The following is a 15,456-nucleotide window of genomic DNA, read 5'->3' on the forward strand; positions in this document are numbered from 1 at the left end:
CATGGTATTTGCATATAGGTGAATTTCTGCATTAAAGATACTGAGGCTGCAATCCTGAATGCACCCACTAGTGAATAAGCCTCACTGAACACACTGGTCATGTTCAGACACTGCACTAAACCGTAGCTTAGCATAACATCAGTGAGCCATGGGTTCACGTGCTTCTTTGCTCTCCTGCACCACAAGGGAACCATATGCTGTTTTGTCCAAATTAGCATTAATAAACATTAACTACGATTTGTTCAAAACAATGTTAATGTTAACCAGCTTATCAGTTCAAAGCCAGGAGCAAATACTTCCTTACTTCTCCTTCCAGCTGTGCCAGAGAAGGACAGCAGAGAGCACATGAGCACAATGATTGCTGTGGCTTGTTTACATCACACTAAACTATAACATCTGCACTGGGCTCTAGACCTTACTTCTGAGTAACCATGCATAGGATGCCTCTGTAAGACTGTTAGTTAATATTTCCACCAGGGTGAATTAAGACTTGCTCCATTTGGTACAATGGCTCAATAAACTGAGTTCTTGTGAAACCTGTAAACATTAACTCCGTTATTACAATACAATTTATTTTGTGTAGCAAATGTTTCAAGTGAAACTTATCAGCTTTTGAAAGTTTCCAGCAAATAAAACACAATTTATTTAAACGAGAAGCCTTTGTTTATCTAATCAATTCTCCTAAACAAATATATCGATATATATTGATGTGGGAAACAGCTAGATAGGATCCGTAGTGGTGAGCCTAATACATTGCCAAAAAAAAAAAAAAAAAAAAGATTACATTAGAGATTATTATTTCTAACACTGCCAAGCAGATGTTTCTGTTAGTAGCTCTGCTTTAGTCACTCTGGACATCAAAAGGATTAAAGTCTTGAAAAATCGCCAAATTCATTAAGCAGGGAAGTCTAGGCCTCAGCAGAATACTGGCAGCACTGTAAAAGGTAATGATTATATATGCTTGTACAACCAGTGTCTATAGATCACATTGGGGTGCTGTAGTAGCACACTGCTGCAAACTCAGTGTGACAGAGAAGATAATTAAGCTTGGGGCACAGTTTGCCATTTCCCCTAACAATGGGGTCTCCAGGAATCAGATGGCAGGATTTGTCCCTTTAACTGTGTCTCTGACTTTTCTGGGTCCTTCAGCAGGAGCCATTCACTTTTATGAAAGAAAGATGGCTCCCATTCAAGTCTGCACTTCTGGTTCTTGATGGTGGACTGGCAGCCAGGCACACAGCATGTACTTCATTGTTGGCAAAGATCAGGTACAAATGAACATCCAGATGTGTGTTTTTTGCATGTGATTCGCCAAAGGTGCAGTAAATCACTGGGTCTTTTTATACCGGTGAGAACATACCCATTATTTGAAGCACTGCAAGCAATTTTTATTACCCATGAATCCATTGCCAATGATATGCAGCATCGTGATGTGCTCAACTTTGGATTTGACCCAAGCTGGTCAACAGCATTCAGTACTGCATACACACATGCAATATTAATGTGAGAATTATATTTAGATCTACCTAGGCTACAAAAGTAATTGACAGAATTTATGGGGGGGGATTAATCAACTTTATTTATTGGATTTCTTACCTGTCCTTAACCAAAAGGCCCCAGGGCAAGTTATAATATAAAAATATAATATTAAAATCAGTTAAAACAATTTGCAATCAGAAGTAGATCTTTAAAATTCTTAGGTGTAAATGTTTGAGTAAAAATATCCTCCCAAGATTTAAACAGTGTGTATGGAAATATTTTAAATGAATGTATGTATCAAAACGTTTTCAAGACCTACACTCCCAGCACTTAATTAATGAGAACATACATTCTGAAAGAGGGGGTTAAATTGTTTAGTTAATAAGGAGGCAGGTTTATAATAGCCCAAGTAACATATTGCAAAGGAGAAATTAGAATATTTCATAACAGATGAATGTGAAAAAGAAAATGAATTTTAACTCATCAAAGGGAATAGTTTTTGAGCCTGTAATTATGCCTTTTAATCTAACCTACCACAGATTTCCATTTTCAAAATTAACAGATGGAAAGAAACAATATCAAACCACGGTTCAAGTGGAATCCCTAGTTTAATAAATGCATGTGATAAATGTAGAACAGTATTGGTCCAAGTCCTAATTCTTAATATTGGCTACATTTTTCACCTATTGGGGAAAGGAGTGGAGTCCTGTTGCTAATTAAATCACATAGAGAACTTTTTGTGATAGAGCAACCTATAAATGCTGTAAACTAAATATTTAAAAAATCATAACAACAAAAATATAAATACTTCAGGGCGGGTATGTCTCTTCAAATAATCTGCGATACCTTAGGTGAAAAAATAACATTTTAGAACTGAATTAGCTAAATTGTTTTGAATCCACCTTTACTGCCCATCTTGTTAATCAGAGTTGCTGGAGCAGAATGATTTTAGCATTTGAAATCTGAAACATTTGTGGCTTTTTGTATAAGCAGAGCAAACCACGATAATGGACAAGTTCCAGCTGCAAACCTCTTTTGACATTCAACAGGTTTTATTTTGATTAATGAACACAAGGAGGATTTTTAAAAAGGCTATTCCTGTGTTGTTGAGCTACATTTATGAAGCAATATTAGCATGGATCTGAATCCTGAATTGCATTTTACTTTTATATTTCCATTTGATAAGCAACCAAACTTGACTTCAAAAAGGTGTGTTAGAATTTTATTGCCTATTTATGTAAACACATTTAATATACCTCTGGATTGCCAGATGCTGTCCAGCTGGCTGAGATACAGCTATGTGATATTTTGGCAGCATTTCTTTTCAGTTATTGTTTGGCTAGCTGCTGATGAATGTTAAGGGGTGGTTAAGGGGTTAGTGTGGTTAAACTGAGTAAGAGTCAATTCACAACAGTGTGGCCCAAAAGGCCAATTCCATTTCAGCTTGTTTTAGCAGAAGCAATATATCAAATAGTGGAAAATAATATTAGCGTTATGCATCAGTGATATATTAAATCTGTCTGGGACATTCTATTCAGTTTTTGAGCACTGGTTTTCATGGATGCTGATGAATTGTAAAGGGGTGGGAAACCTGTGGCCTTCCAGATGTTACTGGACATCAAATCCCCCAAGCTCCAGCCAGCACGGTAAACAAACAGGTATGGTGGGAGATGTGATCCAGCAACACCTGGAGGGCTTCAGGTTCCCTACCCTGCCATCAAGGATTCAGAAGATAACAGAGGAAGAAATATGCAAAAGAAGTCATAAAAGGAAAGGACAATGAGGTACATGCTTAGAACTGAGATAAGACTATCTAGATAGGTCTATCTAGGCCACTAACTTATTTTTAATAGCAGCCAGTTTAATGCTATCAAAAATCCCACATGCAGAGTAGAAGAGCAATAACTCTTCCTGGTGTTTTTGCTGGCAAGCAGCTGTTATTCAAAGATGAATCGCCTTTGGGCACAAACGTTCCATGTAGCAAGGTATCTAACGCCCATTGATAGACCTACCTTCCTTGAATTCATCTAATCGTCTTGAAAGCCATTTAAGCCAGTGGCCATCACTATACCCCATGGCAGTGAATTCCAAAAGTTAATTTATACATCATGTGAAGTACTTTCTCTTCACTATCCTGAATTTCTAAATTTTACTGGGTAGCCACGAGTTCTAGAATTACACAGGAAAATTTAAAAAGTTGTACTTGTGCTTGTTTAATTTATAGCCCATCTATCCAACAAAATCTGTAGTAGTCGTAATGTCAAAAAACAAACAAAAAAACACACAACCCCAGTATAAAGTATTATACAAATCTGCACCACAATCATAATTGTTGCTGAATCCTACAGATTCTTATTCATGAACAAGTTCCTGATAGGAACATTTTCATTAAGCATGTTTAGGAGTTAAGATGCACTGAAAAAAGCTACAAGTCCAAGTATTGAATCCAACTGTCTATTCATATGGTTTTCCACATCAGCTCTCCATCCCTGTGTTGTTAATCAGTGACTATGGCCTGAACAAGTTAATTTTCTCTCCTCTCCTTTTTCTTTTTAATGTTCCCATCTGATGACACTATAGTGTGTGTGTGTGTGTGTGTGTGTGTGTGTGTGTGTGTGTGCATGCAGACAAGGCTCCCCATTTCAACTTCTCTTGGCAGCGGCTTGTTTGATCTGACTATTGGCCTTGATTTGTTTCACATTTCAGCCAAAGTTTAAAACAGCTGGGTAATTCCAAGCAGATGAGCCTGAGAGTCTAACCCTATAATTATACCTTCTCTCCTTACTTAGCCTCTAACTTCAAACCTTCCGTTTTGACTTCTAGACGCCCAGATCACAGAATTTTAAAGTGCACCTTGGCGTCCATGCAGGTCTGCCTCAACCAGACATATTTATACAGTCTATATATTTTGTAGTTTGAGTTGAAGGGGAAGAATAAAAAACCCTTTGATGAGCAAGTCTTCTGTCTATAAAAGCAAAAGATACACAGAATGCTCATGATCTTTATTATTTACTATGTGGCATTTATGTACTTTGCGTTGTCTAAATAAAGGGGAAGATGTAATTCCTGTGTTCCAAAAACTATAGCAATGACCATTTGGGATTTTAGACATCAATAGTGCATAAAATTAGGCATGTAACTTAGTAAGGTATCTAAATAATGCAGAGTTTGCTTTTCAGATATGCTTACTCTCCACCGCTGCCACTGATGATTGCTCAGCATGTTTGAAAATTCAGCAATGGAGTTCAGTGCTGGGGTCATATCTGCCTAAGTGTCACTTCATCTCCTACTGGATGGTTATCCAGCAGTGAAGAGTAAGTCTCCCAATAAACATTTTTGAAGTGTTCAAAGACCACTTAGAAGGAAATGCTACATACTTTATAGTAGCTCTGGACTAGGTATTAAAACTTGAATATTGTGTCAATGGAAGAACACGTTTTTCTAGGAAAGAGCATGGTTCCTACATAAGGAAGTCTTGCCTCATCAGTGTTTTATAATTCATTGGATGTGGGGGCTGTCAACAAACATGGATCAGGGTAATCTGGAAGATATTATATAGTTGAGCTTTCAACAAAATCTTTACCAGAATCTCTTGAGTAAACTTAGAAGTCCTGGGATAAGGGGGGGGGGGGCGGCTATCCTCTTACAGATCAGTAACTGGCTGAAGAACAAAAAGCAGAGGGTAGCAATAAATGAGCAATTTTCAAAATGGAGGGAACTAAGAAGTCCCCCTATGCCAAAGATCTATATTGGGGCTATTTCATTATGATCAGGGAGGAATATGCTTCAAGTTTTCTAAGTTTGCAAATGATGTCAAATTATTCAGATTGTGGAAATGCAAAGGCAGATTACTAAGGATTATTCAGAGAGCTCTCTACATATTGGATTAGGGCAGCAAAATGGCAAACAGGTTTCAACAGAATAAGTGTAGAGTGGTACACGCTTAACTTCAACCCAACTATATATACCCTTATATGATTTGAAACATTGTGATTATGCAAGATATGATGTGGTTGTAGTAGATAGTTCAATGAAAGCATCAACAAATTCCACATCAGCGGAAGATAGGCAGAATTATTAGGAAAGGACAGAAAGCAAGACTGCCAGTGTCATAATAACCTTATATAATTGTATGATGTTGCATTTAAAATCTATTATACAACTCTAGTCTTGTATATGATTAAAAATATTCAGATTTACACAGAAGTTTGCCAGGTGCATAAAAGGATAAGCAAATGATCAAGGGTGTTGAGACACCTTCTGTATGAGGCGCTGGGGCTTTTCAGTTTAGATAACAAGGCAACTAAAAATGAGCATAAAAGAGTTTTAAGATAATGGACACTGTGAGGAAATCAGAAAGAGTTTTTTTCTTCTTCCTTTCACAATACTAGAACGCAGGGTCAGCTGATGAAATTAATTCACAGCAAATTCAGGACACACCAAGGAAAATACTTCCTCATAATAAACCTATGGAACTCATTGCCATAAGATGTGATGGTGACCAGTTGGCTTACCCTCCCTTAATCTGTTTCATTCTCTTTTAAAGCAGGCTATGTCTATAAATGACTAAGGGGACCTTGCATGTTAAGAAATAACTCTTGAAAAGCGGTTGCTGGGCAGAGGTTATTGCTCTCTACCCTTCTTGTGGACTTTCCAGCTGACTACTGTTGGAAACAAGATGCTAGATGAGATGGTCCCTTGGTCTGAATCCGCTTCTGTCCGAGTAGTGTAACTGAAGTCAATGAAATAAAGAGTTTGGGCCTGTGGCCTGAAACTCTTTCCACGTGATCAAGCATGCAGAATCCAAGTTATGCTCTAAACATTTTGCCCATGGATACAATTAAGAAAACAGAGACAGAGGAAAAATCACGCCATATAGCCCCCAAATGGGACAAGCTAATAAAGATCAAATGTATCCTGTTCAAAGCTTTATAGGCAAAAACCTACTTTTTCACTACAGACGGCTTTTATATTGTGTCTTTCAGAACCCCCATCAAAAATCACCCAGCCGACCACAAGTAATATACAAGACATTTCTGCATGTGGAAGGGGCACTTTCCGACTCTAGAAAACACACCATACAAATTTTGCCTATTCAAACTAGTTAGCTTTGCTTCCAAGCACTGATGTTTGTGGCAACGTTTATATCTAAAACTAAAACAGGTAAAATACAGCTTTTCACTGCGGATAGCCCTTAGCTTAAAGTGACACGAGAAAGGGGAAACCATACATAAAGAATAATTATTATTATCCACAAGTGCAGCACTACCAACGTGTGAGGCTGCTCATTAAACGTTCAGGTTGCCACTTCGAAGAAAGATCTGCCTAAATAACAATAATAACTTATAAATTTATTATTTATATCCCACCCATCTGACTGGGTTTCCCCCAGCCACTCTGGGCAGCTTCCAGCAAAATATAAAAACAAAATAAAACGTCAAAAACTTCCCAAGTTTTTAAAGTTGCCTAAGAGAGGGAAAGCAATAAACATTTATCGCAGATATAACGACAGTATAACAGAAACATTGCAAATGCGTTTATCTGCAGTACTCACCATGCAAGAGCAGGGCTAGGAACAGGTATCTCACCAGGCTGCAGCAGAAGCAGGACATTTCCAGCTCTCCAGCGGCTTCCCCCGTCCAAGCCTCTCACTTTTCCTTCCGCCTCTTTCTTCCTTTTATCCTCCGGCGCTTTCTTCCTCTCCCTCAACACTTTCTTCTCCGGGAAGCTTTGTGCCTCCCTTGCAATGCCAATAATCCCCCAACCCCCGCCACACACGCACACAAAATCCTTGTGCGGGAAGAAGATGAAGGGCGGGCTGGAGAGCCTCTTCTGGGCACCCACCTGGCGGAATCAGAATCCCCGCTCTCTCTTCGGGGCCAGCGGCACGAGCAGGAGGAGGCAGCAGCCAAGTCCCAGCTCCTCGCGCGGCGGCGGCGGCGGCTTCTGCCCGAGGCTGAACTCCACGCGCTCCCCCTCCTGCGCGGAGGGCTTTCAATACAAGGCGGCGAGCCCCATGCCGGGCGCCCCGAAGGACTCTGGGCGCGCGCAGAGAGGCGTCTGGGGCTCCTCAGGCGCCTTCTCTGCCCTCTGCAACCTCTCTGGTCGTCGCTGTTTCCCTGCCGGCTTCTCCTCCGCGGCTTTTTCTCCTCCTCACTGAGCTGCTGCTGCAGAAACTCCCCTTCATATTTCCCCTTCCAGCGGGCAGAGGAGGAGGAGGAGGGGTCGGGGAGGGGCGCTGCTCGCCTCCGGATCCCGAAATCGGACACCCTCGACTTGAAAGGAGACTACAAAGGGCTGGGAGATATGCGGAGGGGGAGGATTGCGCCGTTCCCGCCCAGGGCGCGGTCCCCGCCTCTGCCCTTCCCCTCAGTCATGGGTACCAAGCGAGTCAGATGGCCCGGGCTGAGGGGGGAAATGTCGGGACTCATCAAAGAGCTTCGTTTATCAGGCGCCTCAGCAGAGGCGGCCCGGGCAGATCAAAGAGCGGGAAATCCCAAAGAGCGGCGGTTGTGTCAGTCGCTGTTGTCGGCTTCTTTTGGCAGGGAAGGAGCTGCTCCTAAGTGTGGAGAAGCCTGCCGTGCTCCACGCACATCAGTCCCTGGCTTCTAGAGATTTCCCACTCGGGTTGCACAGATGATTTCTGGTTTAAGGGGCTATTCCTTAAAGGGCGGTGCATCCTTAAGGCCTCTTCACCCAAGGAAAACTCGTGTGTGTGTGTGCATGTGTGCTCCCCTCATAATAATGCATGCAGTACCTACCACAGGTAACCACAACCAATTAAGGATTTATTTGGTTTCATTTGTATAATACAAGCAGTGTTCATTCCAGTCTTGACCCTGTAAGACACCAGCTATCCCCACCTGCTACTTTGGATACACTTCAGAATACAAACTGTTGGTTATATCTGAAAATCTGTTTCTGGCAGAAAGGGCTGGCCTGCTCATTAGGCAAGGACAGGGCAGCCCATGGGTGAGTAGAGGTTTTTTTTAAAAAAGTGACGGACCCCTGGATGGTTAAGTTCAGTCAAAGGTGACTATGGGGTTGCTGTGCTCATCTCACTACAGGCCGAGGGAGTCAGTGTTTGTCCACAGGCAGCTTTCTGGGTCATGTGGCCAGCATGACTTCTGGCACAACTGAACTTCTGGCACAACTGAACACCGTGATGGAAGCCAGAGTGCATGGAATCACTGTTTACCTTCCAGTCGCAGTGGTAACTATTTATCTACTTGCACTGGCGTTGTTTTCAAACTGCTAGGTTGGCAGAAGCTGGGACAGAGCAATCCCCGTCGAGGGGATTTGAACCGCCAACCTTCTGATCAGCAAGCCCAAGAGGGTCAGTGGTTTAGACCACAGTGCCACCCGCTCCCCTCAGTGCATCTCCACAAGATGAGGAATTTCTTGCTAGAGCAGTGGGCTGTGCTGGAACAGTGATGGGGAAGGGTGGTGGAGCAAGAGGAGTAAGGACAGTAGTTGTAAACTAAACCTCAGAACACTCTGATTTGGCAGTGGATGGTGCAGTGTACAGAGCAATTTCTGTCACTCCCCAGAGGAGGAAGAGACATGTGTTTGTGGTAGGTGACTCTCTACTGAGCGGAACAGAGGCAGCAGTGTGTGAAGGTAACAATATGAAAAGGTTTCTTCAGCAATGTTTTAAGCAAGAAGAGGACAAGCAAGTAGTAAATCCCCTGTGTGGAGAAGACAGAAATGCTATTGGGTGACAGAAGGAGGAGCTGCTCACCACCTACTTTGCCTCTGTCTTCACCCAAAAGGAAGCAGTGCCCAACCTGGTGATAGCAGAATAAGTGATGCAAGGTGGAAGCTACAACCCAAGGTAGGAAAAGAGATAGTAAGGGAAGACCTAGCTACTTTAAATTAATTCTAATCTCCAAGGCCTGCACCCAAGGGTAGTAAAGGAGCTTGCGGGTGTTATCTCAGAGCTTCTGACTATAATCTTAGAGAATTCATATACAGTGGTGCCTCTAGTTACGTACTTAATTCGTTCCGGAGGTCCGTTCTTAACCTGAAGCACTACTTTAGCTAATGGGGCCTCCCGCTGCTACTGCGCCGCTGCCGCACAATTTCTGTTCTCATCCTGAAGCAAAGTTCTTAACTCAAGGTATTATTTCTGGGTTAGTGGAGTTTGTAACCTGAAGCGTATGTAACCCGAGGTACCACTGTATATTTTATATATATATGTGGAAGTTTTCAGTAGAAAAATAAACTGGAAAAGGTGGAGAGAATTCAAAACAAAATAAAAGTGTGTGAAACTGGTACAGTACAATATGTGGGTATATAGGTAGCATGATTATTCTAATGAGTATAAAATTATCAACAGGTCATTAGGCTTTTTATAAATGCACTCTAAATATCATTATATTTGTCCATAGACAACCTACAATGTAAAGCAATCCTTTGGTATGTTGTAAGAGTAGTCATATCTTCTATCCATTGTTCAAAGGGAGTCAGGGTATTGATGTATCAATATCAGTCTTTTTGCAGGAGTAAGCCCGCAAACTGTCCATTTATGTTGACCCGCTATCAAGCCACATATAGTTGGTATGTGGTGTAGGATAATATTATCATCTGACAATTTTAAATCCCAAGTAATAATTATACATGTAAATGCTGCAGACATAATGTATCTTGATTTTAGTGAGGCTTTTGACAAACTCCACCATGATATTCTTACAAAGAAGCTGGTAAAATTGGGCTGGACAAGGTAACTCTTAGGTCAGGGGTCAGCAACCCACGGCTCCGGAGCCGCATGTGGCTCTTTTACACCTTTGCCGTGGCTCCAGGGCGGATAATAGCAAGGGGAGGAGACGCATTGTGCGCCCCGACACTCCCCACTGTGGCGGGCGCTGTACTGGCTGTGACGTCGCATGGGGGCGGTGCGTGCGTTAGTCACGCACCGTCCCAACGTCACCTTCCTGCCCACTGTCAGATCGCGGCTCCGGAGATAGTAGTAGTAGACTTTATTTGCGTAGCCGACAGGCCATAGCATCAAAGGACAAACACCAACAAAAATATATTACAAATATAGTTACCATAAAATCTTGTGACCTATTAAAACCCTAGGTAAATTAATAATCTCAGTACTTAAAACTTGGCAGAAGTAATAAAATAATAATAATAAAACATAATGATAATAATCATAAGATCCTAGGCAAGGAATCCGGGTGACAACACTGGTGTCATTCAGATAACAGCTCTCAGTCTCATTGCTCTCTCGATAAATTTTAGCGCTCCGGAGATATATTTGTTTTAAATGTCGCAATGATTTTGCGGCTCCCAGTTTGTTTTTTTCTTCGGAAACAGGTCCAAGTGGCTCTTTTTGTCTTAAAGGTTGCAGACCCCTGTCTTAGGTGGATTTGTAGCTGGTTGACTGACTGAATTCAAAGGGTGCTTCCTTGTCATGCTGGAAAAAAGTGATAAGTGGGGTGCTGGGCGCATTGTTGTTCAGTGTCTTTATAAATGATTTGGATGAAGGAATTGATGGGGTGTCCATCAAATTTTCAGATGACACCAAACTGGGAGAGGTAGCTAATCTGCAGAAGACAAAATTGGGATTCAAGATGCCCTTAACCGATGGGAGAATTGGGGCCAAACTAAACAAAATTGAATTTCAATCGGAACAAACATAAGGTTCTAAAGAAGAACCAATTATAAGATGGGGGACACCTGGTTTCTCAATAGTACATGTGAAAAGGATTGAGGGTATACTAAAAGCTTAACATGAGTCCATAGTGTGATGCAACAGCAGGAAAAAGCTAAGGGTACTGGGAGATTACATATGCTAAAGCTATTTTTGGTCATCTGCATACTATTCCTTGCTTTTCCTGTAGGAGTAATTGCAGTCGTTAACAGTCGTCAACAGGTTATCATACCCATTGAGTCAATCACCCATCTCTTACTATCCTTCTGAGGAAAAACCCCACCCCACCCTCCCACTATATATAAGGGTCTGATGACTTCTTTTTCAGTGTATCTGAAGAAGTGTGCATGCACATGAAAGCTTATAACCAGAACAAACTTAGTTGGTCTCTAAGGTGCTACTGGACTATTTTTATTATTATTTCATTTCTTTAGACTGCATCAGATTAACATAGCTACCTACCTGAATCTATCTCCTCAGTACTTAGCCGTGTATAATAGATAACAAACAGGTTCCACAGTCTAGAGAAAAATTCCTACAGAAATAGGAAGCAGTGGAACACAACATGAGTGAAAGCCTCTGCCACCACCAGTCCAAACTGCTGACCACTTTGAAGTTCAGCATTGCATTCTTTGTTTCACCCAGCATAGAATTGTATCTTAGAGTTCAAGAGCGCATTCAGTCTGGAAACTTAATGTATAGACTTGGGAACAAATAACCATTAAATTTAATAAAAGTCTCACTAAAGAATCTTTTTAATTAAAACCAAATGACATAACTGTGCAAAACAAGACTGAGCAGATAAATCAACAGCCTAAATCTGTTTCATCTCACAAAGACACAAGCAGCCTGGTCCACAAGCAAGTTGGACTACTTGGATTTAGTTGAACTAAACTGGTGCTTGCCGATCAGAAGGTCGGCGGTTCGAATCCCTGTGACAGGGTGAGCTCCCGTTTGCTTGTTCCCTGCTCCTGCCAACCTAGCAGTTTGAAAGCACATCAAAGTGCAAGTAGATAAATAGGTACCACTCCGGCGGGAAGGTAAAAGGCATTTCCATGCGCTGCTTTGGTTTGCCAGAAGCGGCTTAGTCATGCTGGCCACATGACCCGGAAGCTGTACGCCGGCTCCCTCGGACAATAAAGCGGGATGAGCACCACAACCCCAGAGTCGTCCGCGACTGGACCTAATGGTCAGGGGTCCCTTTACCTTTAACTTTAATTTAAATCCAGATATTCTGAACTTCAATGTGACTCTTGTCTTAAATCTGAGTAGTTCACTTTACAGTACTGATTCATGGATCCCTGTCACTCATTCTTGGGGGACTATGTCCTGCAAAATTGGAATTACCAATAGCTCAGTGTATTGTCATGTGTAGAAAGGAAAACAATGACTTTATTACTGCTGTGGCCAGCTGCGTAAATGAGGCTCTGTTTGTGATTTCCTATCAGTGCCATTTCAAATGTGGTAATGCAATCACAACCCAATGAATGAGCTTAAACTTTATATAACATTCCAAAACCAACACAGACTATGCCTTGCCTTTTATATTCTTTGGTTTTTTTTTAATCTTAAGGATATATAACTTTGCTGACTGATATATAGTAGATTTGGAATCTTCACATGATAGTCTGATATGCTTATTACTTTCTTATTAGAAATTGGGGAGGCAGGGAGTACAACAAACCTCCCTGGATATTAACTGTTAGCTTTTCCACCAATGGTCATAAGGAGTGGGAAGAGAAAATCACAGCTATACTTTCTAGTTTAAACTGGGGCAAAATATATCAAAACCTAGCTATAAAATGGAGTTATAGAAAGTACAAAGTATCTGTGGCGTGTCATTAGTTAATAAGAATTCAGATAAGGAAATAAGGATGATAGCTATAGCAATAATAATAATAATAATAATAATAAATAAATAAATAAATAATAAATTATACCCTGCCTATCTGACTGGGTTGCCCCAGCCACTCTGGGTGGCTTTCAACAGAATAAAAAAAATATAATGAAACATCAACCATTGAAAATGTCCTTATTGAGGGCTGCTGTATAAAATATTTATAAAGCAGTTAGCAAACTTTTGAGTTCTCAATAACTTTTCTTCATGTTGGAAGAATTTCTATACTTCATGTATTAAACAAAAAAGTAGAGGAAAGGGAACAAATCTGGGCATAATAGAATCATCTCAAAACTTTGTGATATTACTTTCTCTGATGAACGTACACAGTTATGTAGCGAGATTGAAAGAAAAAAAATAGTTTATACTGATTTCATTTATTAATTAAATTAATTAAATCTTTCACAGAGCAACCTAGATCCCATGTGACTCATGCATCTTCTTGGCTGGGTTATTTAACTTGCTGCTATTATTTCCTTCACTATACGTGTCCTGGTTGAATTTTGCTTTGTACCTGGTAACTGATACCCATTACTGTTTCATGTTATTCTTGATAAAAATTATATTATAAAAAGTCATGATATTTTAGCGGGTCTTAATAAGAAAATTACCCTTTTGGGTTTGGGGGGATTTGGGCTAATATGGCTACTTTTAGGAATACTTTGTTATTTCACCTGCCTATTCTTGATATACTGTTTTGTGGGCATCTCAACCCTAATGCATCAAATCTACACAAACACATAATAAATTTAAATATCTTTTGTGACTTTGTCTAAATGCATGTAAAATATGTTTTTTGTGATATATTTTTCTCCTGGATATATTGATAAAAACACATTTAACTTTGTACAAGAGGTCAAAAGTATAAGAAATAGCTTCAGTTGTTGTAATGTATGGCAATACAGAATACAGTAATCAACTGGCCACAGTCAATCCTTAGAGGGCAAGTACAGTGCACTGCATTGTGTGGGTTTTCTTGTATGTGAGACACTTTATTCTGAAGTTGAAAAGAGTTCAAGAACAAATATCACATACAGGCTCTCAAAGGAATGTTAGCATATTTTCTCTGTCAGATAATTTTTTTCAAAAGGAGAGAAAATTATAGCGTTCTGTGTGTGTGGCTTACTATAGTATTAGCAGATAAATGAGTGATCAGAAAGCTATAATGTTACAAAAAGTGTCCACTGCAGCCCATTGTACTGTTAACAAAAAGCAAAATTAACACATTGTTTCTTTTATACTAAAGTGGACCAATGTGTCTCTCCATATTTTTACTTGTTCTTTAAAGTGCTTTTGTTGTTGTTGTTACTGTGACATTTCTAGGCCAGAAGTCTCTGCTACAAGCAGCTCTCAAAGTGGCATGCAAAATAAAACATCTCTATAAACCAGTCCAAATAAAACAGCCATAATTAAAACATCTGACATAACAACAAAACACAGCCCAGCAGCAAAATGAAATTGCTAAATATGCTTGGAATATATCATTTTATGATTACATCAGCCTGCCAGGAACATCTTCTATGCTCTCACTAATGTTCTGTGAAACATAGCTGAGCCATCCCAACAGACATAAGTGCATTAGGATAAATATGTAGAAGAAGGTGTTCTCTCAGGTATTTAGCACATCACATTGGGTCTGAAGCGAATAGGTAACCAGTGCAAATGAATCAGGATCAGAATATTAAGTTATCTGCAAAGTGACCTCGTTTTCAAAGGCAGCCCCCCCCCCACAACATTCCAATAAGCTATAACCCTAAAACAATAAGTATTTGGAAATGGGAGAGTATATTTTAAGGTCAGCAAGCTTGCAGTAGTTTAAGGTCTTGGAGTGTGAAACACAACCTTGTTTCATTTAAAACTATGGAGAGACCTGATCTGAATAGAGACACTGGATTCTTATCTCATTATGCATGATAAAGGTAGTTTTGGCCATCTCATCCCTTGCTTTCTCCTGTAAGACCAACTGCAGTCGTTAACAGTCGTCAACAGGTTTACCACACCCATTCCCACCGCCCTTCTGAGTAATACCCTTCCCCACTATATATAAAGGTCTGGTGACTTCTGTTTCAGTGTATCTGAAGAAGTGTGTATGCATATATTAGGGAGCCAAGACTTTGCAAACTCCAAGCACATCTGAGTTAGGAGATTCTGATCTGGTTTGTATGACATGGTAAGACAAAATGAGATTGCCCAAATGTACACACTTCAAGAGAACACCTTGCAGCTGCGCTAAGACAAACTTTATATTAGCATGATGTGACAGTAAAAAGGCCCAGGGAGGAGCAAAGTAGCTTTAATCTCTCCAGGAGGCACCACATTTGTGAGACCACAGTGAACTATAGTCTGGCTTACAATGCCATGTGAATTGGCCCTGCAATAACCCTCAATGTTACTGCAATTATTCAGAACAGCAGCATCTCCT

The 15,456-nt window shown here is 40.5% G+C and overlaps 1 protein-coding gene and 1 long non-coding RNA gene across 3 annotated transcripts in view; one reads left to right on the top strand and one right to left on the bottom strand.

Annotated features, from left to right (window-relative positions):
- The window catches only part of APCDD1 (APC down-regulated 1), a 39,424-nt gene extending 31,744 nt beyond the window's left edge, over positions 1–7,680 (bottom strand). The window contains exon 1 of the mRNA XM_083450166.1: positions 7,034–7,680. Within this exon, the coding sequence (XP_083306292.1) occupies positions 7,034–7,091 (58 nt within the window). The 5' untranslated portion in view covers positions 7,092–7,680. The remainder of the gene's footprint in view (positions 1–7,033) is intronic.
- A 300-nt stretch (positions 7,681–7,980) lies between these two features.
- Positions 7,981–15,456, top strand: part of LOC310682010 — an 82,089-nt gene continuing 74,613 nt past the window's right edge. For both annotated transcript variants that reach the window (XR_014513722.1, XR_014513723.1), the window contains exon 1: positions 7,981–9,313. This is a non-coding gene — a long non-coding RNA (uncharacterized lncRNA). The remainder of the gene's footprint in view (positions 9,314–15,456) is intronic.

The sequence above is a fragment of the Podarcis tiliguerta genome, assembly GCF_965153285.1.
Source record: "Podarcis tiliguerta genome assembly, chromosome: 7".
Lineage (NCBI taxonomy): Eukaryota > Metazoa > Chordata > Lepidosauria > Squamata > Lacertidae > Podarcis > Podarcis tiliguerta.